The following is a 25,065-nucleotide window of genomic DNA, read 5'->3' on the forward strand; positions in this document are numbered from 1 at the left end:
CAATGCCAACCTGCGAAATCGTCCTAAATTTAACACTTCAGAAGAAGACATGTTAGAACAGACATGTTAGAACTCTCTCGTCCATACTTCCACACATCGGGCAAAAGTAAGGACCATCTTGCCCTCTCCTCCTCCTTAAATATTTCAACAGTTAAGAAGCTTTTTAAATATCGATAGTAAAAAGATTCGGTAAAGGTCTAGCATTGGGCCTCTTCAGAAGGAAACATGTCAGAACAGACATGTTAGAACTCTCTCGTCCATAAATATTTCGATTTAAGATTGAAATGGCTAGTGTACTTTTCAATAGTCGAAAGTAATTGTAGGGCATCTAATCCCCCTCCCGAGCCAACCATTTCCCGAAACACAACCAATCAAAATTTTGAGACAGTCATTTTGTTCAACGTAGTTAAAAGGTCCAGAAACCATGACCAAAATCTACTTCTGTGCTCCAATGCCAACCTGCGAAATCGTCCTAAATTTAACACTTCAGAAGGAGACATGTTAGAACAGACATGTTAGAACTCTCTCGTCCATACTTCCACACATCGGGCAAAAGTAAGGACCATCTTGCCCTCTCCTCCTCCTTAAATACTTCAATAGCTAAAAAGCTTTTTAAGTATCGATAGTTAAAAGCTTTGGTAAAGGTTGGGCCTCTTCAAAAGGAGACATGTTAAAACAAAAAGAGACACATTTTTATATTACTAATTTTATGCTTACTCTCATGGTTTGATTTGGGTTTTTGACAATTCATCCCCAGTCCCCCTAAGAATCTCATATAAACTTAGACTATGCATAAAAAAATAAAATAATACTTGACGAAAACTTATTAAAACAAAAATAAATAAAAATAGGAAAACACAAGGAATTATGGTTTATCGATACTTACTGCATATTATAAAGTAAGAATTCTATTATTTTTTGATTAGTTTCTTTATGTAGCCTAGGGATACATAAGACCAATAGAGGGAGGATGGGGATGAATTGTCAAAAACGCGAACCAAACCATGGAAATAAGTGTAAAACTAGAAGTATAAAAATGTGTTTCTTTTTGTTCTAGCATGTCTCCTTCTGAAAAGGCCCAATGCTAGATCTTCACCAAAGTTTTTTTTCTAATTTTATTTCACTAATTTTATTTCAGAAATACAGGCACATGCAAAATGTTTTTTTTTAGTTAATGATAAAGAAAAACAAATTTTATATCATAATTTGAACAAGAAGCACCCAGAAATTGAGGAAAATTTAGGATTTTGAGTACCGGGCCCTATGGCTCCCCAGCGTACGTCTCTGATTAGTTTTGATCTTGATATTTTTCAACATCACAAAATTATTTTCACAAAGACCGCTGAACATATTTAAACATACATATATACAAATTGTACATTTAGGCATTCATAAGAATTGTGACAAAAATTGTCAGTATTGAATAAAATTGTCATTAATTTGTCAAAACTATCATAATTCGACAATTTATGACACTAAAATATTGTCAAAAAAAAATTGTCGTTGTCACGATATAAATTATGAAACAACAATAATTAAAAAATAAGACAAATTTAACAATTACACATTTACATGAATATATGCTTTCTTAATAATTAATTTAAAATATTTCTTGCAAACACTACTTCTATAACGTGAAAAAGCGATACCGTATGATTCCCCCCATAAATTTATAAACCAAGTTACTTTGACTTTTGTATCTTTAAATAAAGAATTTCACCTAAAAGCGAAAATATTTCTTTTAAACTAACGCGCATTAACCTTTGCAATATTAAAAATACACAGTTATAGGCACGTACGCCAGCGAGACCACCCGGCCCACCCTTATCAAATTCACACCGTTCGCCAGCACGGTGAACAATATACTTTATTGCAACTTTAACAATATATACTTTTCCATTCCTTCTTTTATAATACGGATCCTTCCTCTAGATATACATATCATAGGTTCAAACTTTTTCCTCAAAGGTTTTGATAAAAAAAATAAGGAAATGTTTTTCAAAAGCCCTACTCCATTTTTAAATTCATAACCCATAACATAATCCTTTTCTTAACGTTCTCAAAGGATCACCGAGAAATCGACGAACCTTGCTATAATCTTCCCACCTTCAACTAGGTTTATAGCTTATAAACTTCACAATTAGAATCAATGATAGTGCCACAAAACTCGATGATTTCGTTTGCCACATTTTTCCCAAGGATAAAACCCCTATAAAACTCTCTGTAGTGCTCGTAAACTGTACGAAATGGCTTTATTGCTGAAGAAGGAAACTTTGATGTTTTGACTGTTTGATAGATGGTGTTGGGGTTCCCTAGAACCACGGAACTGGGTCCTTGCAATTTATGTTTTTTTCTAAATGGTGTAAATAACGGTTTACCACATGGAGGAGGAATGGGTATTTTTCTGGGCGATGATAATATTTCAGAGAATCTTAATTTTTTATCTTGTTTTTCAAGACCCAAAAAGTAATTTCCCCTTTTTTATAAACATGTTTGACATTTTGAACTCTATGAAAATAGGGGAGGAAGCTGTCCCCACTGCAGGGGCGTAATTTGCTATGGGGCAGGTGGGGGGACAACTGTCCCCTTCAGAGCCAAGTTTTTCCCCTCGGACCTCAGTTTGCCCCCCAGCTGAAATTTAGTTTCAGCAAAAAAACTTGTCAAAACTACGACAAGCCTTCATAACTCAAGTATCCAGATAAACAGGTCAGTTTTCTTTAGTATATATTTGCCTTTATGGGAATAGATGGGCCATTTTTCAGTTTTCACTGTCATTTTCATTTGATTTGGAAAGTTTGATCCAACTTTGCCCCCCCCCCCAGGATTTTGACGAAATTACGCCACTGTCCCACTTGCTCCAAAAATGACACAGTAAAGGTTTTTTTTTTACAAGTTTAGGACCACAGTTTCGTTTAACAAAGGTTATGGCAGGATTTAGATGTTTTGCTTCCAGACTTACGGAGATAATAGTTAATAGGACTAGTTAATAGATAATAAAGACAACTCAGTTAATAGATTTTCTCCTGCATCTAACAGAAAACGTTCCACAGTACAGACCTGCCCTATTTTCAAACAACCATTATCACCTGAGCCTGCTGAATAAAATAAGGAGAACAAAAAATATGTATTTTTTTCCTAAAAAAAAAAAAAAAAAAAAAAAAAAAAAAAAAAAAAAAAAAAAAAAAACAGAAAAAGGTCCGATGATGCCATGAGCACATTCAGAGGGGACATAACACAAATGTTCCTCTTTTTTCTAGCATTTGTTATTATTTGAACTGAGGGGTCACCAACTTGAGAGATAACGTACACCAGCAGCTAGCGTGTGCCAAGTTAGGCAAAAGTGGACCAAGTGTGGCAAAACTGTGTCAAGTGTTGTAGACAATGTGCCACACGTTGCTGAACTGTACGACACGCGTGGTGCTCCGAGATGTATACTAGATGGGGAAAAGTGGGCAATCCCTCGATTTGAACCTCTCAGGCAGAAAAGGGGAGACAAATATAAAAGTGCTTCAAACAGCATAAATCTACAGAAAAAGAAGAATTAGCCCTTTTTCTTAATTTTTAACACCAAATTGTAAAGCCGAGCTATAGATAACAAACCAACTGATTCTCTATACTGTTCTTTACAGTTTATTTTTACACGAATCGTGGGTTGGAGATCCACCCCTATACTGATACATAAGCCCAGGGACGCATCCAGGATTTTGTCTGAGGGGAGGGGGCAACAAGAAAAACTTTAAAAACCGCATAAAAAATTGGTCTATTCATTTTTGTTACGTTATTACGAGTCAGACAAACATTTAGGGGGGAGGGGTCAAACCCCTTAATCCCCCCTAGATAAGGCCTTGCATGAAACTCATTATAGTTACTGCATTGTGGTCATCATGACACAAAACTTTCATTTCGCTGGAAATAAGCAACCATTACTAATGCAATAAGACCAATTGCTGGAATCAATAGAAGCCAATGATGAAAAAGAAGCAAAAAAGAAACATAAGGCTTTCAAGATTATTACTTATTTCATTTCAATCTATCCCTGTTCAGCGTCATTTCATGGAAGGTTCAAGCCATTGGCACCCCATATGGGAATTTACGTAGCACAAAACGGGGAAGCGGAGGACATTGATTGATTGCCAGGACCCATTTTCAAAATTGCTTTTACACCCGATTGAAAAGAGCGAATAGGGCAAAGCTATGGCCAAATTAAAAGACATTATCTCTGTTTCACAGGTACGGTATGGGGTGAAATAAAAAATGTCTAAACAACATTCTACATCAGAATTGGGAAATGGAGCGAAGCACAATAGAATAAAAATAAAAGCACAATATCTTAGACAAAAGAAAGAACTAACAAGTAAAAAGTACATTGAAATACATCGGAATTTTTCTTGCTGGAGGATGGGGGGTGGAGTAGCAAAAAATTCTCTTTCAAGTCCAATTTTAAGAAAAGTTTCAATCGTGCCTCTATGCTGCTTTAGTCATCTATAAAGTCTACAGTAAGGGCAAATCAAGGATTTTTGGTGGGGGGTATTTTTTTTGAAGGGAGGGGGCTTACAAAAAAACCTTGCAAAACACACCAGAAAGTTGTTTATATTCCTTTTTGTTTGCGTTTCTACGAGTCAGACAAAAATAACCTGGTAACCCCCCTCCTTGGATACGGATTGACTCTCAGCCTTCAACAGGCAACAAGGCCTAGAGTCCTTAAAGGGGCTTTGAGGAGGCATAGGGTTTTGCAGAGGAACATTAGTATTTACAACGAGGAAGAGTATAGTCTTGTCTTCTCTTTCGAAAATGTCATATATTGACCTCCAGCCTATGACATCGAAAATGTCATATGTTATAAACGAAGTCAACTTTAAATACTATTTTAGGGTAACAAGAGAAGTAAAAGTCTAAGCCCCCAATCTCCTAGGTATGGCTAGCTCATTTCTGAGGGTTTTAATTTATCGGTGGGTATTTCATATGTCAAAAACAAATTCACACACAGTTATCTCGATTTGTTGGGGTTGAGAGATCTGAGCCCCCCTCCCAACTCGTTATTCTGGCTGCACCACAGCATCGACATGTAAATATGACTATTTCATAGCCAACCAATGGCATTGCGAAAGGTCTTCTACATAAAATTTGTTTACTATAGTCTTACTTTAATTTGAGGAGATATGGAAGAAAATTAAAGACCAAATACTGTTAATCCAAGTATCTGAAGCATGTTTCTGCCTGTTCCCTGGTATGAACAATCATTAGGCTTGTAATTACAAAGAATAAGAATAAAAAAACAAAGCGGCAAATAAGCTTTTAAAAGCAATTCAATCTACATCCAATTTTCAAATTGTGAGCTAATGCCTAAAGACTTTGAAATTTGCATTTTAAGCATCGTTCATGATGACTTCTACGTTCATCACACACCTGCCAAGTATGGCGGCCCAGTGGTTAAATTATGAGAGCAGTCGGGCATACAACATAGCAATCCCTTAATTAACTCTGAAACCTGAGTTTTAAAAGACTCCGTTTGATAAGTGTCGAAAAAGGATAACAAAAAATAGAAAAGGCATTTTAACTAGTACACGCCGTGATTGTAGATCGGAATCATCAAAATGGAAAAATAAGGTTCTTAAGAAATCACTCGGGTCGCCAAGCAGTCTAGCTAGAATGAGTAATTTTTAAAATTGAAATTTTGATGGTTGTTCAAGGAGTGCCTCAATTGGAGGGCGGTTTCAAAGTATGCAAAATCAAAAATAAAAGGTGCTAAGTGAAGAGTATGTTCGGTAATTCTTTGAATTACTTGCCTTCCTAAAATGCACTATGAAAATCTGAATAACAAAGATGATCGCCCGCAGGCACATACATATGAATGTCATTCGGGGTTGGGTGACACTACTAGGATGGAGGGTATCAATCGCAAAAACATTGAGATTGAGATGAGAATCAGGCCCGAATTCTCTTCCCTTACCTACATATATGTCTGTTTGTTGGAGTAGTCAATTTTAAACTATTCAACTTGGATATACTGTAACCCCTGTCCTTTTTATAGAATATGTGACTTTCTTTCCCTTATATATATATATAATATATATATATATATATATATATATATATATATATATATATATATATATATATATATATATATATATATATATATATATATATATATATATATATATATATATATATATATATATATACCACCGCCAAAAAAAAGTTTGTCGAAGACGTAAAAACGTAACAAAAATGAATATAAACAAATTTTTCATGTTTTTCAAAGTTTTTCTTTGTAAACCGAAAAGAGCCCTTTTGTAACCCCCCCCCCCCCCAAAAAAAAATCCTTGGAATGTATATATATATATATATATATATATATATATATATATATATATATATATATATATATATATTTATATATGTGTAGGCCTATATATGTAGAAGAAACCGGAAAATGTGCTGACAAACACCTAAAATTATTACTTTCCCAAAAAATGTAGAATCAAGGTTTTGGGAAGAATATCCCAAAGTAGGCTGCTGTATTATACACGTAGACGCACCTAGGGGTTGTTTATCCGAAATCTTATATTTTCCACAGTTTTGCACAATGCAACTTTTATCTGCCGTAGTTAAAAGCCCCCCCCCCCCCCGTAAATAAAATATGTGTACATACTGCCATTAAAAACACTTTCTGCCGTTAACACCTCGAAATCATAAGTTTAAAATTATCCACTAGTAAGTCTCACCTACGGGGAGTTCTATAAACAAAACATCATTAACAAGAAAACGACAAAATAAAGAGCCTTGTTTCCCAATATTGTTTGAAAATCGTGGCGATGATTGAGCATTCGACACCTCTAGGCTCATATCCTGTTTATAGCATGCATTCCACCATCTGTTCCTCTTAGCTCACGAGTAGATTTATCTTGAATTGATTTGTTATTTCCATCAAACCCACTTAAAAGTATATATAATATAATAATCATTATTATGTATAAAATACTACAACAAGCAATATTTTGACATGCCTTATAACTACACGTCTTGGACTGATTGCTTGATAAATCAACATTTCCTACCTCTTGAAAATAAAGACCTTCACTTCCAAGGGGAAAAATGCACCAGTTACATATAGTTTTGATGTAATGTTTTTCACTGTTAAAGTTACATTTTTACTAATTTTGTTAAGGGGATCTAAAGATTTTTTTCCAGAGGACACATTTTTGTGTGTGTGTGTGGGGGGGGGGGGGGAGGAGCGGGTCTGGCACCACTTTCCTGGGCCAAACTGAAACAATTACTCCGAACTTGTTTTCAGAAAGGGGGTAAACTAAAGTTAAAATAGAGGTGAATTAAATGAAAAGTGTAGGAAATAACGGGGGAATTAAACATCTTGGAATTTCGAAAGAATATGGCCCGACATCCCACTTCCTGCCTATAATCTGGTTAAAATAGCCAGGTTTTGCATATTAAAATCTTTCCCAAAAATTCTTGAGGGGGGGGGGATCAGACAGTACTTCAGGCTTTCTCATATTCTCGTGAATAGGCCCACATATGTTAATTTGCATTAAAACCAATTCCCATTTTCTAAGGTTACCAAACTTAATATCCAAAAATTCAATATTCCCATATTCAATGTTCCTAAGACTGCTTTTGATGGATCCTTTCGCTGTCAGTAAAGAAAACTTTTGGAAAACAGCTCAAATTCTACATGAGTTTATTTTATCTCTATGATTTGGCGCACGACCTTTCTTTAATGAGTTCATGAGAGTTTTTGCTTTTTATAAGACAATGTCATTTACCATCTGTCATAAAAACTAACCGACTTCCTTCAAGTAACAACACTTAAAATTGGAGTAAAAAATACGGAGTTGTTTTGGACTTTACGAGTAAGAAAAGAGTTGATAATATACCCTTAGGATTCTGCTCTTGGCTTAGCCGAACTTTGAAATGTAATCATGAAGCTCAAGAGATAATAGCTGTAATTTGATGTTGAGACACAGGTCCACTATAAAGCCTCTTGCGAGGAATTAATGTCGGCCAAGTTATTATCGCACACGTATCATCGTGCATAAAGGTTAAAACAAAATAATCAGTTTCGCTTAACTATTTAAATGCATTTAAAACTAAGGAATCATCAAGGCCGAACGTATTTAAATTAAGGAATCATCAAGGCCGTATTCAAGGGAGGGGTTTAACGGTTTGACCCTCTCCCCCCCCCAAAAAAAAATGTTTGTCGGACTTGGATACGTAATAAAATGCATAAAATACATTTTAGATATTTTTTTACCCCCCCCCCCAAAAAAAAAGCTGGATATGGCGCTGGGATTCATAAAAAATGTTAAGAGGTTTCCTCATTTGGTCCTCGAATTTTCAAATATAACTAACCAGAAAGAAGGCGGCTTTGGTTTTTTTTTTTTTTTTCTTTGAAAAGTTGGCCTTAAATCCCACTCATTCAAAAAATGTAAGTAACAAACTAACTGCTACTAACAACTCACTGCAGCACCATGCCGCACAAGGCCAACACAGCTACGCATGCCCTTCCTCCACCTTAATCTATTCAAAGTCTCCATCTTTACGCCTTCTAAAGAAGTTTTAATTTCCCTTAAACCCTTCTCTACGATCACCTCCCATCCCATTCGGGGACGACCTACTTTTCGTTTGGCCCTAGATGGTTGGTCAAAAAGAACGATCTTCGACAATCTGTCATCCTTCATCCGAAGAACTTATCCTAGCTATTTCAACCTTTATCTCATTACAGCCCTAGAAAGAGGTAGAGAATTCCTCTGGAAAACACCTAACAAACCATCCTCCGTCTTTCGGAACGCCCACGTTTCAGAACCATGCTTGACCACTGTCACCATTGTATTGTATCTCACTTACAGAAATAGCTAGAAATTGGAACCTTTAATACCAAAATTGTTTTTATCGTATCCTGGACACCTAACGAGCTCAGCAAAACTCGAAACCTCTTTTTCAATGTCGGATCTATTTTAAAATGTGCGGTGACTAGCAAACCCTTTTTTGGAATGGTTCAGGTAAGGAGGAGGGGGGCTCCCCCCTGAAATTAGTTCACAGGAATCTCCCGTAGGGATGTTTGGGAAGCACTAGAAAAACCAGAAATTCGGAATCAAAAATACAATTTTGAAAGCATCAGACTCCCCTCCCGCTCCAAGAAAACAAACCATAGTGTACACTCTTTTGCGAGGACTGGACAAAATACATTTCATCTCTGTTCCCCCAACACAAAATTTGAAGTCCCCTTACCACCTCTATCCTAAAAAAAAATTCCTCAGTTTCAACTCGATTTCCTGAAAAAGAGTAGACCTACTAGTTCTGCGTATATAATTCATTTCTATCTAAATTAAACCTTCTGACTGTAGGTACAATGAGAAAAACTCGCTTGGCTTCAGGCTTCAAGTGACTTTTGTATTAGGTCATAACATTGTGTTCACAGCTGAAGATTAGCGATTGGCCGGACCTTACGAGCACTCACCAATTATATAGTTAGATATTACGCATTTCATACTGTCCGGAAAAATAAACAACAATTTGGTGAACAAATAAGAAAGTATTAATAGTGCTCGAATTATAGTATTCACCAGGTGTTAATGATAAACTAAGCATAGAGCAAAGATATAACAAATATAAATTGTGTAACTAACTTGGCTTATGTTGGCTTAGCATGGAAAGTAATTCTTTTTCGTTAATGCAGTATTTCCCATTTTGATTTTCACTTTATGCTTTAAAAGCTGCAGTTATAAGCCAAGTTAATTACACAATTTATATTTGTTATATCTTTGCTCTGTTTAGGCTACTGAAGCTAGTTATTTTCTATAGTATGATAACCGTACATTTTCTACAAAATAAATAAAAAAAAGAAAGAAATTATCACTCTTATTTCGATTGCAGTCACGAGAAAGAATCATGCGTCAACATGCACAACTCTGATGGTCTTCTTATATCGAGTAAAGGTAAATAGTGAACCAAATCATTTTAAAGCGTAATACTTTTTCTTACAATCGTTCACTTTGAATACCCATGTCGAATGAGGTACTCATCGTACAAGGGGGCTCCGAACCCCCTTTTTTCTCAGATTTATGGAGCCCACACATCACGAAAAGTGCGAAAAAGTGTCCCGGCTGACTGAACTGAGTGTTCTACTATTGAAAACCACAGCAATAAATTGAGAGGGATCCTTGGTGGGTGGTCCAGAGAATCGGACAACCGAGCCATATTGCACGTTTCATTAGCATACGGACAAATGAACGATGTTTTATGGATGCACCATACACGTCAAATGGACATTAATTTGCGTCACAGTTGAAAGCAACATTGCACAGAGATTATGCGAGCTTTTAAAGCGCTTCAATTTTTGAGGAGTGGGAAAGATTTGCTGAATAAGACAAATGGCTTGCTCTGATTTATCAGTGAGAGGAGACATCTAGGGAAGGGCACTTGCCAAAAATACTAAGTCCAGATTTTGTAAATCCTATTGTATACCTCCACCTAAGAAGCTTTTCTGTCAGAGCCATCTGTCAACTCCTTCAAAGAAAGGTTAAAAAAATATATAAAACATATTGAAGACTAGTGGGATTTTAGAAGCCAATTATGTGGCCTGTACCACGAAGTGTGTTACGAAAAAAGTACCACAGCGTAAAACTGAAAGAAATAGACAAAATGTTGTAGAATTTTACTAGTTTCAAATAAATTAAACAATATCTTTTTTGTCCTAGAATAGGTTTCCTATGCAGGAATTAAAATTCCCGAACTTCCAACAATGGGTCATCCGAAAGCAGCCTTAATCCACCAAAATTTAGGGACGGGGGCAAAATGATTTTTCAATATCTGGGGGGGGGAGTCAAATTTCTCATTTATTTCATTTTTTCAACGAAGACACAAAAAGGACATTTCACAATAAAAATACCCCAAAAAGAGTACTTTCAAAAATTCTGGGGGAGGAGGGCTCTCCCCATTCACGCCACTGTCATCCAATCTTGAGATTTTGGTTCAGGCAAGTCAATTCCTATATTCACATTATTTTTGTCTTGTGAAAGCACACATGTTTCCTCAGAACATATTATATAATTTACTATTATATAATTTACTAATTTACAATATATTATATAATTTTCAAACATTTCAGATGGAACGTTTTTTGCTTCCTTTTCTAAATCAAGCCCCATTGAATTGCCTTATAAATAATAATTTTCTTTCAATTACATTTTACTGATGCATATTTTTCTTTTAAGATTAGTCATATATTTTCCTTTTAGTTATCTCACGCAAATATTCAGAATGCATTGAAAAAAAAACTAAAATGAATTCAAAATTTTCAACGTATCATCGTTGGATTCTTGTCAATCGCATTTTGATGCAATTGAACCGAATTTCCAATTGTGAAATTAAATCAAGAAGAATATGGGCGCTTCCACTTGTAATTCTCAGAAATTTGCGCTGTCACCGTTCGGCAACTTAAAAAGAAATGGACATAATAGATGATGATCACAGAAAACTGCATCAAAAATCTTACAGATTTGAAGAAAAGACAGGCCAATCCAAAACTTTCCCAGAGGAAAAATGTCCATAATTTTTTTTTGTGGGGGGCGGAGCAGGTACTAGCGCAGAATTTTTATGGGGGGGGGATATATTTGATAATTTGAATAAAAAGCCCCCAGAAATTCGTAAAGTTAAAATTTCTGAAGAGTGTTGGGCCCCGATCCTCCTCTGTACCTACTTGGGGAGGAGTGGTAATATTGAAGAAAACGAACAAAACAGGCACATTATATGAAAACTGAAAGAAACTATTTTTTTTTTCAGCCAACCCAAGGCTCTTCCAGAAGCAAATAGACATAAATTTATTATGAAGGGGATGGAGCAGGTACGTATATAGGAGTCTTTTAGGGGGAGGCAAATAAAAAAGAGAAATTCTATTGGATAATCTGAATAAGAAGTGCCAAGAAATTCAAAAAGTTAGAATTGCGGAAGGGGGCCGGACCCGAACCCGTCATATGTACGTACTTTCCCTAGCGTAATGATTTATATCTGTAATGTTTTATATTTATGTTTATAATGTTAAATAAAGTCAAAATTTATGTTAAATAAAGTCAAGTACCTTGGGGGGAGTGGCACAAATAAAAACAAGTTGAAAATAGACACATTATATGGAACTTAAAGAAAATACATTTTTTTAACGTTTCCAGATTTTTAGGAGGACATCGACCTGAAACATTCCGGAAATATAAAGTAATTGTACTTTCCCATTATATGGGCACTTCTAAAAAGTCAATTTTGGTTAATGTTAATGAAATAAAATAAAATAGGATGAATATATAATATTTTATAAACAAATTTGGGCTATATAATTGCACAATAGAGGGATGGGGTAAGGAGTAAAGAATTGCATATATTAAATACGTAACCTAACCTAAACTAGGTACCTCCCCCCCCCCTAAACCCCAAAAAACAACAGTTTAAATATCGTATACGCAATGAAAACCATGTTATGGATTTCATTACTTTGAAGCCGTCTATTTAATTAACCCGTCAAAAACAGGTTTTTCATGACTGGTTTCCTTGTAGATGCCCATATAATGGGAAAGTATCAAAGTAATTTTCAGAGATAATCCTCAAGACGGATCAAAACAAATTCAGCAAAGAGAAGAAATGGCTTGCGCCTCTTTCCTGATAAAACAAATTCCACGAATGTGCATGTAGCCCTTCTCCAAGAAACAGTGTGTCATGCACACTCAATAATCAGTCAATTTGCTTATTAAAAATACTATCCCCATATTTAAGATATGACAGACATTGTCAAACCATTTTGGGCTTGAGCATGGGTCCAACTGTGAAAATATTCTTATAGCCCTGTATTTGTTATAGCCTTGTATTTATTTACAGCCCTATATTTATAGCCCTGTATTAGAAGTTATTTATATGCAATTTCTCAAATTTCAGGGATCTTAAATGCATTAAATGCAATAGAGCCTCCCATGTCTTGCCTAGGTCTCAAACTATCGTGAATGACATTTCAAATACATGTTTTATATACCTCGTAACATAAGATAACTTTTTTTTAACCCACTTCAGAGCATGATCATAGGCAGCGCAATTACATTCATATACATTTAAAGAGCAAATTAATACATAATAGTATTGCAATGACGTAGTATAGAACATTGTATAGAAGGTGTTGTATTCAGACAGTATTTTTGATTAGAATAAAATATGCTTAGAGAATGACCTGAAAAGAGATACCCAGTTAATGACCTTTACAGCTTCCTTTAGGTGAATAGCCTACACGTAAAACTTTGAATAAAAACAATTTTAATATCAAGGGGGCATCTAAACTTTAAAAATGCCTAGGCGGTGAATAGCCCAAACTTGGTTGGGAACCATTGCTATAGACGTCTAGAGTATTCTATCGTAACTTCTTAGATTCTGGAAAATTTTGAGTGGTAAAAAAAAATATATATTTAGTCAAGGAGAAAAGGGGAGATCAGTTTCCTGTAATTCCGTGGTAAAAGTGTCCTCCAATTTTGTTTATTTATGTCTGTGACGTATTTTTGTGGGTCAATTACATTATTCATTGAAGAAATGTAGTTTCTGGAGGGGTATGCAACCCGCCCTTTTGATATCTGATTGGTTCTCTGGTGTTAAATATTAAGCCAATAAAAACAATGAAAAGTTCTGAATCACGAGATCTTTTTACAAGTAGTCCCGCTGTTTCTCTGTGGTTTAACCTTAAATAGAGAGAGATACATTTTAGGGTCCAATCTAATTAGGAGCTTAATTATTCATTTACCAATTATATTGAAATGGAGCTACCAGGTTTCTGTAGATACTTTAATGAAGCCGCGCCCGATTTAATAGTGTCCAAAACTAATGTTGTAAATTCAAGTACGCATGCGCCTCAGCTCATGTAAAATTTAAGTCTTACGTATTAAAAGCCCTGTTACATGTATGGAAAATTTACAGTTAAATACAACACACGCTGAGCATCCAAGCTTATTGAGTTAATAGCAGACACTTTTAATGACGCATATTAAAGTTTATGATGGAATTCATGTATATTCTGCTCAATGCGGTGCCTCATCTAACTTCGTCTATAATTAAATGTTAAAAGGGTATAAGACAAGGAATGCCACTACAAACAGGACGGCCAATTCTGTCCTTACGCTATAAAAGGAAACTTATTTTTTTATTACTGATAATAACGTTTTCGATAAAGAGTTTGCTTTCGTTAATTGCTATATAAATTGTGTCTTACCTGGGTTTTGGCCTTCTAAAAACCTGTCCATCATATAACTGTGTCCATTTGTTCTACCAGCTACTCGACTTTTGACTGAAAAATGAATAAGATGGGTTAATAATTTTTTATGGCATCAGAATAGATGGGATGGAGGAGGATCGTGCGTAGCTGTGCTGGCCCCAGGCAGCTTATTGATGTCTTGAGTTGTTAGTAGTAGTAGTACTGTGGGGAAATCAGCTTATTATAGTTTCCTTATTAGTAACAGCCGCGTACTCCAGAATTTTCTCAAGATTAAAGTCACACTTTGGGGAGAGGGAAGCCAAATTCGTAAAACCGTCAAAAACAGGCGAGCTATATGAAAAACATAGAAGCACCAGAATAAATCGTGGAAATTGTGGGATTTCAGGGAAGTAGGCCCCCCTGAACCCTTTTTTGAGTCTTGTACGGAATCAGTCTTTTGAAGTAGGCTGTTATTGAATCCAATATGAAAAACATAGAAGCACCAGAATAAATCTTGGAAATTGTGGGATTTCAGGGAAGTAGGCCCCCTTGAACCCTTTTTTGAGTCTTGTATGGAATCTGTCTTTTGAAGTAGGCTGTTATTGAATCCAGTCGAACTAAAAGAAAATACCAAATAAAACTGGAATAGCGTAGGCTACATGTATGTTTGAAAATGAAGATAAAATACCTTTAACATAGTGTTGGAGGGGGGTTCCAATTTTGGAGTGGGAGGGCGTTACTTAATAAACAATCTTAAATTTTTTAAATGTTAAGTGAAACAACGATTTTGACTACTTTCTTTCGTCACTTCTAATCAACAGCCTAGTGCTCAGATTTCATTTAGCTTGCCATGTTTAAAACTGTAGTTTATTGTACAGACCTATCTGTCATTGTATAATATATACAGGTGGTAATCAGGACTGTGTCCATGATTTTTCTTCGGTGGGGGGTATTATTTTTTGTTGGGTTTTACACAAAATAAAACTTTAAAAAACGAATCAAAAATTATATTTCATTTTTACGAGTTAAACAAATATTTCGGAGGGGGGGGGGGGTCAAATCCCCAACCCCCTGGATACGGCCCCGATCAAAATTAAAGATCTAAGGGAAAATTAGAACTTATTGGTGGGGTGTAAAGAGGGAGCCTTTGAATTTATTGGGATGGAAGATGAGCGAGCTGAGCCGTGTTCGCCTCAGCCGGCTTGGCGCTGCAGTGTGTTGTTAGTAGTAACAGCAGTAGTATCTGCTATAATATACTATTACCATCATTGACCAATTTTCCTCTACCTTATTTCTTATGAAAATTTTAAACAACTCACATGTCTCACAATGCACAATATTTACCGTGGAACCTCTAGGGACCTTATGGAGAACCCTAGAACCCTGGTAAACACCAGTCAAGTTATAATTAGATCCAAGTAATCACCAACAAACTAAAACCCCAACGTCCATTGGTTTGATGCTATGTAGCCTACATAGCAGCTTATTTTGGAATAGCTGGCATTTCAGGGGGGGGGGAGCAAAAACTGTAAACAGGCATAAAACACAAAAAAAAAGTGTTATAACTATCGTGAGAAAATTTTGGCGTAGGGAAGGGCGGTCCCAGAGGGCCTCACACAATTACCTGGTTGATCCACTTCAAATTCTAAAACAATATCTCGGTGAGGTTATTTTTTGTTGAGGTTCAACTCTTATTTTGCAATAAATTCCTGCTTCTTAAGTATAAACTTTATGTTTTTTTTTTACTTGCGAAAATTAAATAGTCAGAAAAACTATAGCCTACTGGCTTATTTTGCTCTTTTTGGAGGGAAGTCATTAAATAGCATAAAAATGGGCAAATTAAAAATAAAATAAGTTAATATGTGAAAAAATCATAGTGTACCTGGGGGTTTGAGACCGAATTTCTTCCCTACATGCTTGCAAGCCCATCAAAATTTGTCTATGATTTTCCTTCTGTTGAACAGATATGCAAATCAAGTTAATTTGATCGTCAAAAGCAAAAGAAATTTGCTGTCAAAATCACTTACATTATAATTTAAATATAAATTTACATTATAATAGAATTCCAGGAAAATTTGCCTAATTTGCCTTATTGCTGCAGGAATTCTGTTGTAGGAGAGAACCAAGCAATGTTGCTTGCAGTTCTTTACTTCCAATATCCGGAGTATCTATGACATGTCAAAAGGATATTGCATTAGTTATGCATTCCTGAAAAGAGTAGGTAAGTAGAGGGCCAGAAGACGCGAAGCAATTTTTTCCCTAATGGCTAGTGCTAGCTCTCAACGACCATGCATACCTATCTCTATTACGTGCTATCCCTTCCATTAGAAATACCGACTTCTGTAAGGACCGTAGATTTAAGTTTTGGTCGATTCTAGGCAAGAAATGTCTTTTTTTTGTTGAATATAAGAGATTACAGATCCCTGATGAGCCGCGTAGACCAAAAATGTCTATTTTTAAATCCACTTGTCATTAAACTCAATGGTTTAAAATTTAACAAAATATAAATCAATTATTAACCAAAAAAATTGTTTTGAGGCTTTTAAGAGTTTTTTTTTCACAAAATTTCGGCACAGATTCAAGGGTTTTAAAATTTGAAAGTGCAAACACTGCTATAGGGACCACCTCAATAATATAAGCATTCTCTACGGCCATATGGGGCATTGAAATTTCGATTTAATTACAGACATTCCAAATAAGAGCTGATGGAGGGAGAAACCCCCTAACATTCTTCTCATTATTCGGAGACTTCAATCTTGGCTTAATTTCCATTTATAATTAAGAGTAGTTAAAAGAAATAAGAGCATATGGCAAAAATTTTCACAAGCTATGCACACACTACCCGATAAATATTCTTGCAAATAAAAGGGAGAAAAAAAAAAGTGTTTCTCTTAAAAGTTACGAGCAATCAAAATTTCTGGTCCAGTCATTCAACTAAATAATTACAGCCAGATGCTCCGACTCAAAAGCCTGCAGGATGCGAATCAGAACAAAAACACTTAATGAGACATAACAAAACCGCAAAATATCATTGTCGAACGCCTTTTAAACAGTAACCTCGACTATAACTGGAAGCATTATTAGCCTGCATGTCACTGACGACGAGGTGAAGACTAAAACTTGTAGTTTACAGCTCTACATCACGCAAAATTTTTGCACAGCAAATTTTTGCAATCATCCACGGGAAAGCTGCTTGTCATGAAACAACAAGTATGGCGAACCAAATTTTCAGAGGTCAATTTAATCATGTCCGTAAGAAAAATGGGGGAACTTGAAGTTTTTTATTGAATAAACATAGTACACAAGACCAAGGCCGTATCGAGAAATTTTGTTGGGGGGGTATTTCTTTCAGGGGAGGGGGAGTACACAAAAAAATTTAAAATGCATCAATAATTTGTTTATAGCCTATGCATTTTTGTTACGTTTTTACGAATCGTACATTTTTTCGGGGAGGGGGAGATCAGTCCTCGAGCTCCCTGGATATGGCCTGTTTTTTAAATAATTTCAGTTCTTATTTAAGATACTAGTAGTCACGCGTCGAGAAAGGCTAAGCTCAGATAGCCATTACCTGGTACTTATACGAGACGCTGCATAAGGATAGGCACTACAAATGGTTTCCTACTCCGGGAACTATATTTAAACTTTAGTTTTTTGGGGGTTTAGGGGGACTCAAAGGTACCTAGGTTGGGTTAGATTAGGTTAGTTACGTATTTAATATATGCTATGCTTTACCCTCTCTCCCCCCTATAAATATATAGCCCAAATTTGTTTCTGAACTATATTATATTTTCATCCTATTTTGTTTTAGTTCATTAGCATTAACGAAACTTCACTTCTCGCATGACTACTGGATTCTTAATAAGTACGACAGTTTCTAATGTCTGATATAATTCATCTGTGCTTAAATTTCTCAGCATCAGTGCCCTCACAAAATTTCCCCTCCGCGGAAATGAGTTTCTGCATATAGGCCTGCATTTGAGGACGGAGAATCTTATAAGTATTTTTAGTATGGACCTACTCTAATTAACTAAAAAATATTCGAGCTAGTTGTTCAAGCAAAAAACAACAGAGAAAAATATCAATGAAAAAAAAGAAAAAAAATGAAATTGAATAATTTCATTTCAATAAATGAAGAATAATTAACGTATTTTTTTTTATCTCAGTTGCTTTAGTGTCCTCACTGAAGTAACTCTAATAGCTGCTTTTCCCTATCCCTACGTGGATTGTTTTGCGCCAATTGCATATTTTTTGGCGGTGGTTTTATATGTTTTTAGTTTTAGTTTTTTTCTTTATCTTGTTCTTCTTGTGTTTCTCTTGTGCTGAAGACGCCTTGTTTTGATGCAGGCGAAATATCCGCTTTGTTTTACATTTTTCATCTTTTCTCTTTACTGGCCGCAGTCTTGTTTGTAGTTTTTTTTTCATTGAGATTTTTCTCTCGATTGGTTTTTGTCATGGCTGGCCAGTTCGGCTTAAAATCTTTCAGTTGTTCGAACCAGAGTAAAAATTGTAGTTTTTAGCTCTACGTCGTGGAGGGGGCAAATTCTTCATTTATTCAAGGGAATTAAAGTGAAACATCGTCATGAAATGCATGACAAACTGAAACTTTCAGAGGTCAATTTTATTAAGACTGTAAAACAACCTGCGGACAAAAATTAAAAAGAGGACTAATTTATGGTTTTGATTTCAATACATAAATAATACAGAGGAGAATATGCCTGGGATTTGCCCCCCTCCATCCGCTCTCAAATACTGAGATTCTTATTACTTTCATATAGTTCGTTATATTTCCCACATAAGCGCTGGAGGATCCAGGGGGAGGTTTTTTACGGCATCCTCTTTCCCTCTTTCCACTCTTTATTTAGAATAAATCTGTCAACTTGGTCAAATAGTGGCTCCTTTGTCACATTGCCCCCCCCCCCCCAGATTTTGCTCATTGGCGCCCTTGTCACATTGGGCCTCCTCCAAGATTTTGATTTAGATCCGCCCCTGCACATAAGTCATCGTTTTTTGTTTGTTTTTTTTTAGGAATTTGGTTCCCCCTTTCGAAAATTAATTCGGCGTACAGGCCGAGATTATGAGATTTTACGGAACATTTATGGACCCGTTCTAAGCCCAATCCGCTATGTCAGAGCACATGTTGGTTCCACTGAGGGAGGAGGGGCATGACCAAAAGACAACTCAAAGGGTTCAACGATATTTATTTTGACTACAAGAATTACAAACAAGATCATTAGTAGTAAATAAAATGTTTTATTAGTTACTTTAATTTTTTTGAAGCTTATTTGAGAAAAGCCGAGCTCTTCTAAGGAATAAAAGAGATAAATACAAAGCGATTAATCAAAGTCAACATGACAAACCATACAGATTTAACTGACAAAATAAAAACATGAAAAGCGTCCACAGTTTTAAACAGGTTTTGGCAGCCAAAACTTATGATCCAACACCGAGAGACGATTATATCAACCCTATTAAACGTTTCGGCCATTCATTGGCAATGGATAGTTTCTTTTCTATATGTCATGGTTAGTCTTATCAGTTACCTGAGTTATAGCGGAAAATTTTTTTCTCAAACAAAACAGAGTTTCAACGTCCAGAAAGCCATCGAATTGAATTCTTTTCATCGAAGCTAAAAAGATATAAATCTGTCGCTTTTTGAATACGCTGTGTCTGAAGCTTTTCAAATGTTTTCATGTCATTATGTCTCTTCCTTACAGTAGCATTTGAAAATATTTTTAGAATTTTCTCACTGTGGTTACTGCCGAATTTTAACCCAAGGACAGCATTTATTCCGAGAAGTAGGGGGCGAGTTCGAAAACACAAAAGAAGCAGGTAAATTATATGAAAATAATATTTTTGGGAACACTTTAATATCTTGAAATTTCCCGTAGCTCCGGTCTGAACCCCATTATACGTACTTAAGCCTACCTATTTGAAAAGGTGGAAAGACTGAGTGCCCCTCCCTAATTTTCCAAAAAATACTAGGTCATTTTTGAAAAAGCAATGACAAGAAACAAGGATCGCAACAGTCCCAAAATATCATGATTTCAATAATTCGTCTGTCAAAAAATCCCCCCTTAAATAAGCTTCTGCATGCTTATTCGATCCTTGCCCTGGATCCTTCGTGAAATAACAGCAAAAGCGTCAGTGGAGAAGGAAAAAAGAACGATTTCGGTGATCTTCTCTTCATCCTAAGAAAGTCTAGGCCCTTCGAAAAATCACTTTTTTCCACGGATCTGACAAAACAGTTACTCCAAGCGTGTCTTATGGCGGAACTGAGCTTTTCAAAACTCAGAGTTCCAAGATACATTCTAGTTCCACCAATGTCTTGACTATTTGTATCTCCCCGTGGACAAATCCCCTTCAAAAAGGTTACATTTGGCATAGACCTTTTTACAGCGATTTCAAAATCTTAAGTAGAGCCAGACCTTTTTTGTTCAAAAACATCGACATCCGTTGTCAGGAACAATTATCAAAAGGTGACAAACACTTCACTCTATCAAAGGTTTATTGTCAACTTAGTGGACACTTCCTAAGTGACGGAACTTTTCTGAAGACTTCTGTTTATATACTTTGAAGAAGATAAATTATGTACACCAAGATCTGTTCTATTGACAGGGCCAAAATAAATCGGACAATCTTACACTCTATAAAAACAATTAAGATATCCATTTAAAAAGAAAAATACGTTTGGGATCAGGGTGTAACTTCGTCAAAATCCGGGAGGAGGGAGGGGAATTGGATCCAATTTTCCCAAATCACGTGAAAATGACAATAAAACTGAAAAATGAGCCATATATCGCCATAAAGGGATATACTAAAGAAAACTGACCCATTTCTGTGGATGCTTGAATTATGCAAGCTTATTTTAGTTTTGACAAGATTTTTGAAGAGACTAAATTTCAGTTGGGGGACAAACTAGGGCCTGAGGGGAGCAAACCGAGGTCCGGGAGGGGCTGTAGCTCCTCTTCCCCACTGCAAATTATGCCCCTGTTTGGGATCCTTTTTAAGAATGAATGGGTGATCACAAGGGAATGGGAGGCATTTGCCCTCCACGCCTGCCTTGATGAATACAAGCTTTAAAATGCTAAATTTATGGAAAAAGATATCGACAAATTATTCAAAGAAATAAGATAATCCTGACAATAAAAAAAAACAACAAAAAAATGTGAGCTTTCGCCCACTTTAAATTATTTTTTCAGGCTTGCCATTAGATTAAAAAAAACAAAAAACGACTTATCAGAAGAATATTTCAAGTTGACTAAATTTCAAGCGATGTATACCTTCTCATTATTACTTGAAAATACTGTTCTGTGTCATAAAAGCTTACACAAATTGCACAAAACAAATGCATAAACTGCTCCAGCTTCGACAGAGGGTTTGAAAAATATCAATGGATCAGCCAGGACTCAATCGGTTCCAGGCGCGCCCTCTATAATACCGCTATTTTCCATTAGTTTTGATAGATTTTGTATTATTAAACCTAACTTGTCGTTTCAAATAATATATATATATATATATATATATATATATATATATATATATATATATATATATATATATATATATATATATATATATATATATATATATATATATATATATATATTTATATAGATCCTTTAACAGCCATCCACCTCGGAAATTCCTACGCATACCCTTTCCTAAATAGGTCCTGTATTCATCCTTCCTGGTTCAAATGTAATGCACCCATCACATTTTGTACAATATATAATCAGGCACATAAGAAGGAGGGGGAGGGGTGAGAGAATGCCTCCATCAAAATATTGATATTTTCTCGACTGATACTTATGTGTTATAGCGACCACACTTTTTTCTTGGTCTGCAATGAAATCGGTTTTGTGTGTCCACTCGGAGATAATCAGCTTAGCCTGAGCGAGTTAAATGGTAACTATGCAGGTATATATTAACTAAATATTTAATATAATATAAAATATTTAAGGTATTTAATATAATGCGTTCTGGGCAGCCTGCTTTCCATAATTCTCTGTTGCAGTTTCCATAATTTTGTTACTAAAGTATTATATTTTCGTTACATTTTGGTATATTTCATTAGGATTAACCTAACTTCATTTCTTTAGTGTGGTCGCTATAACACGTAAGTACCTCCCGACTTACTCTATAATTCCTTGCATAATCCATTTGATATGTCTACTTATTTTAACTCGTGCCTGCACCGAAATGAATGCCTTTGCACGTAACTACGTCTAATATAAAGTTAGGGACATTCTAAGGTTTCTATTGCATCTACCTTGAATTGTAGGCACGCTTCAAAGTCAATTTTGAGGCTTATTATTTATTATAAATGTGAAAACAGAACAATTTAGATTCCTCTATAACTGATTAAGTATTAAAACATGAGGTAAGGCCCAGATAAGCTTTATGAAATATGAGCCCCGGGTGCGTGTGGTTTTTAGTCGGCATAAGACAGATTGTTCGTTATTTGATATACTTTATGAGAAAACTTTATTTTGTTGGTTCCCAACAAAGGAGCATCTGTTGGCCCGCTTAGAAAAAAAAAAAAAATCAAAATTCATTTTGAGCTTTTCAAAAACATTCCAAACTTTTTTGCAATAAATATAACGCCCACAACAAATCAAGGAATGTTGGAAATCTGAGTGTTCAAATTCTTGCATGACAAAAAAGTGTGTGCGGTCTCAAATCACAATCGCAAAAAAAAGAATGAATTCTTACCAACGTAAGTAGATGCATTAATTTATACGTAACAAGCATAAAAACGAATTCATTCGATTAATGTTCTTAAACCTGATAGCTTGTGAATACTCAACCCGGTTTTTTCGCTGTATTAGTGGAGAATGAAGCTTGAAAAAAAAATATGTCATACATAAAAAGAGAGAAAATATGCAAACGAAAACACGAAGGAAGAGTGTTTTCCATAGACACGCACGCAGATGTGGGCCTTCAGCTCCAGAATCACCAAAATCTTGAGATTAACAGAGAAGTTTCCCCAAAGTTTTTCATATAGTTTTTTTTTCTAAACTGACAACTAAGGGCATAAACTGATTTTTTTTACGCACGTGACAGGTCCTCTGTGTCACAATTTTCGATAAAATATCGATACTTCTATAATTATAGATTTTTTAATGTTTGTAGGTTATGTGTGTTTATTTTATGTAGTATAATAGATTTGTCACTTTGGAGATGGGAGGTTTATAGAGGGGGAGCAAATGTGCACAAATTTTGGAAAAGGGGAGAGGACAAAAGGTTTAAAATGTTTCTTACCAGAAAACAGTGATTTTATTTGCTAGATTTTCTAAAGCTTTTGACTTCTTATATATTTCCCGCCATTTATGGGTGGGGAGGAACTACCGCCCCCATTATGATTACCAGAGCAACGTCCAACGACAAGGGTTGAAACATGATGACAATTTGAACGTTAGAACGTTTCTGATGCCTTTTATATAAGCTACCACTGATAACAGGCCCACTTGAGCAGTAACTTGACGTGTTTTTTTTTGTTTTTTTTTTCTTGTTGGGAAAATTTTGGTACTGTACATTTTTGCATCTCTACTACATCAACGTTACTATTTCAGACGACAAATAATCTGCCCTTCAGAAGTTGTGATTCGGTTTTATCCATCTAACGAATTTTTTTCTAATTTTATTGTGGTATTTGTGAAAGACATACTAAAAATATGATAAAAAGCGTTGAAGAGAGAAAAAATTTTGAATTTAAGCATGTTTAGACCATTCTCTAAGAAAATTGGAAGTAATATCATAATTTTGGCTCGGTGAATGGATAGATATAAAACTAATGAATTCAATCATATAAGTATATTGTCCTTTCGATGCAAGTAACAGCTGTAGGTTTGTCGCAAAATCAAATGTTTCAAAGAGAACAAAAAAAAACTCAAAAAAATAATTTTTCAGCATAGATTCCCATATTAAAAACTTAAAGAATCAGAAATTTGGACTCTATCCCTTTTTAAATTTAAATTTACAATAGTGGCAAACTTTTAAAAAAAACAATGCCCCAGAATACTTTGCAACAAGTTAAAAACTCATCCATAATATAAACCCCCCCATTTCCTAATCATTGACAAAGAAACAAGAGAGACTCGGTTCCCTTTGTTATTCAAAATAACCCTAATTTGATGAGACACCAGGATCCCTATCCTATGCAGGATGGATCCCTTTTATTCCCTCAGAGAACTGGACAGCCTCCTGACGGATGGCGTTTGGTCATGCTGATTGCCAAGCCTTATGCAGAAATTGGAAGGAAGGCCAAGCCAGAGTCCTTTTATATAAGTGGGACCTCACGAATAATTCATCCTCAAATTTGGATATCACGCTCTCACTATCTTTAAAGTATAAATGAAACTCCAGCAGGGCAATCTAATTTGAAAAAAAAAAAAAACTCCATAATTTTGTTATAGAGAAGACCTTTCAAACGTATGAATGGGTATTGCTTCATGACTTAAATTCAGTTGGAAGAAAATATATAAGCCGTTTTATTTAACAGCCGTCCTAGCTAAGTGGTTGGCGCGCCGTGTTGGGAGTACTTTATCCGAGGCCATGGGTTTGATCCCCGACGTGGCCGGTTCTTTGGTTTCGGATGGGGGTCAGCGGCGCGACTCTGTAAGCTCAGCCAGAGTCAACCCAACTCAAAATGGGTACCTGGAGAAACCTGGGGAAGGTAAGCAGGAAGGGTGTGCGAAAGCAAAGGATGGCTGGCCCCTAACCCCCCATTGTACTTCCTGGCTAAAGGGCCACGAAACAGAGATCAGCACCGCCAGTTTGGACCTTGGGGGTCTAGTACCGTCATACTACTACTACTATTTCTTTAACAAAAGTTA

The 25,065-nt window shown here is 35.6% G+C and overlaps 1 protein-coding gene across 1 annotated transcript in view; it reads right to left on the minus strand.

Moving 5' to 3' along the window:
- Nucleotides 1-25,065, minus strand: part of hth (Meis homeobox homothorax) — a 225,812-nt gene that overhangs the window by 98,604 nt on the left and 102,143 nt on the right. The window contains exon 8 of the mRNA XM_089092120.1: nt 14,249-14,323. Within this exon, the coding sequence (XP_088948246.1) occupies nt 14,249-14,323 (75 nt within the window). The remainder of the gene's footprint in view (nt 1-14,248; nt 14,324-25,065) is intronic.

Source organism: Artemia sp. Qi Xiang Cuo, chromosome 7 (genome assembly GCF_049724085.1).
Source record: "Artemia sp. Qi Xiang Cuo chromosome 7, ASM4972408v1, whole genome shotgun sequence".
Lineage (NCBI taxonomy): Eukaryota > Metazoa > Arthropoda > Branchiopoda > Anostraca > Artemiidae > Artemia > Artemia sp. Qi Xiang Cuo.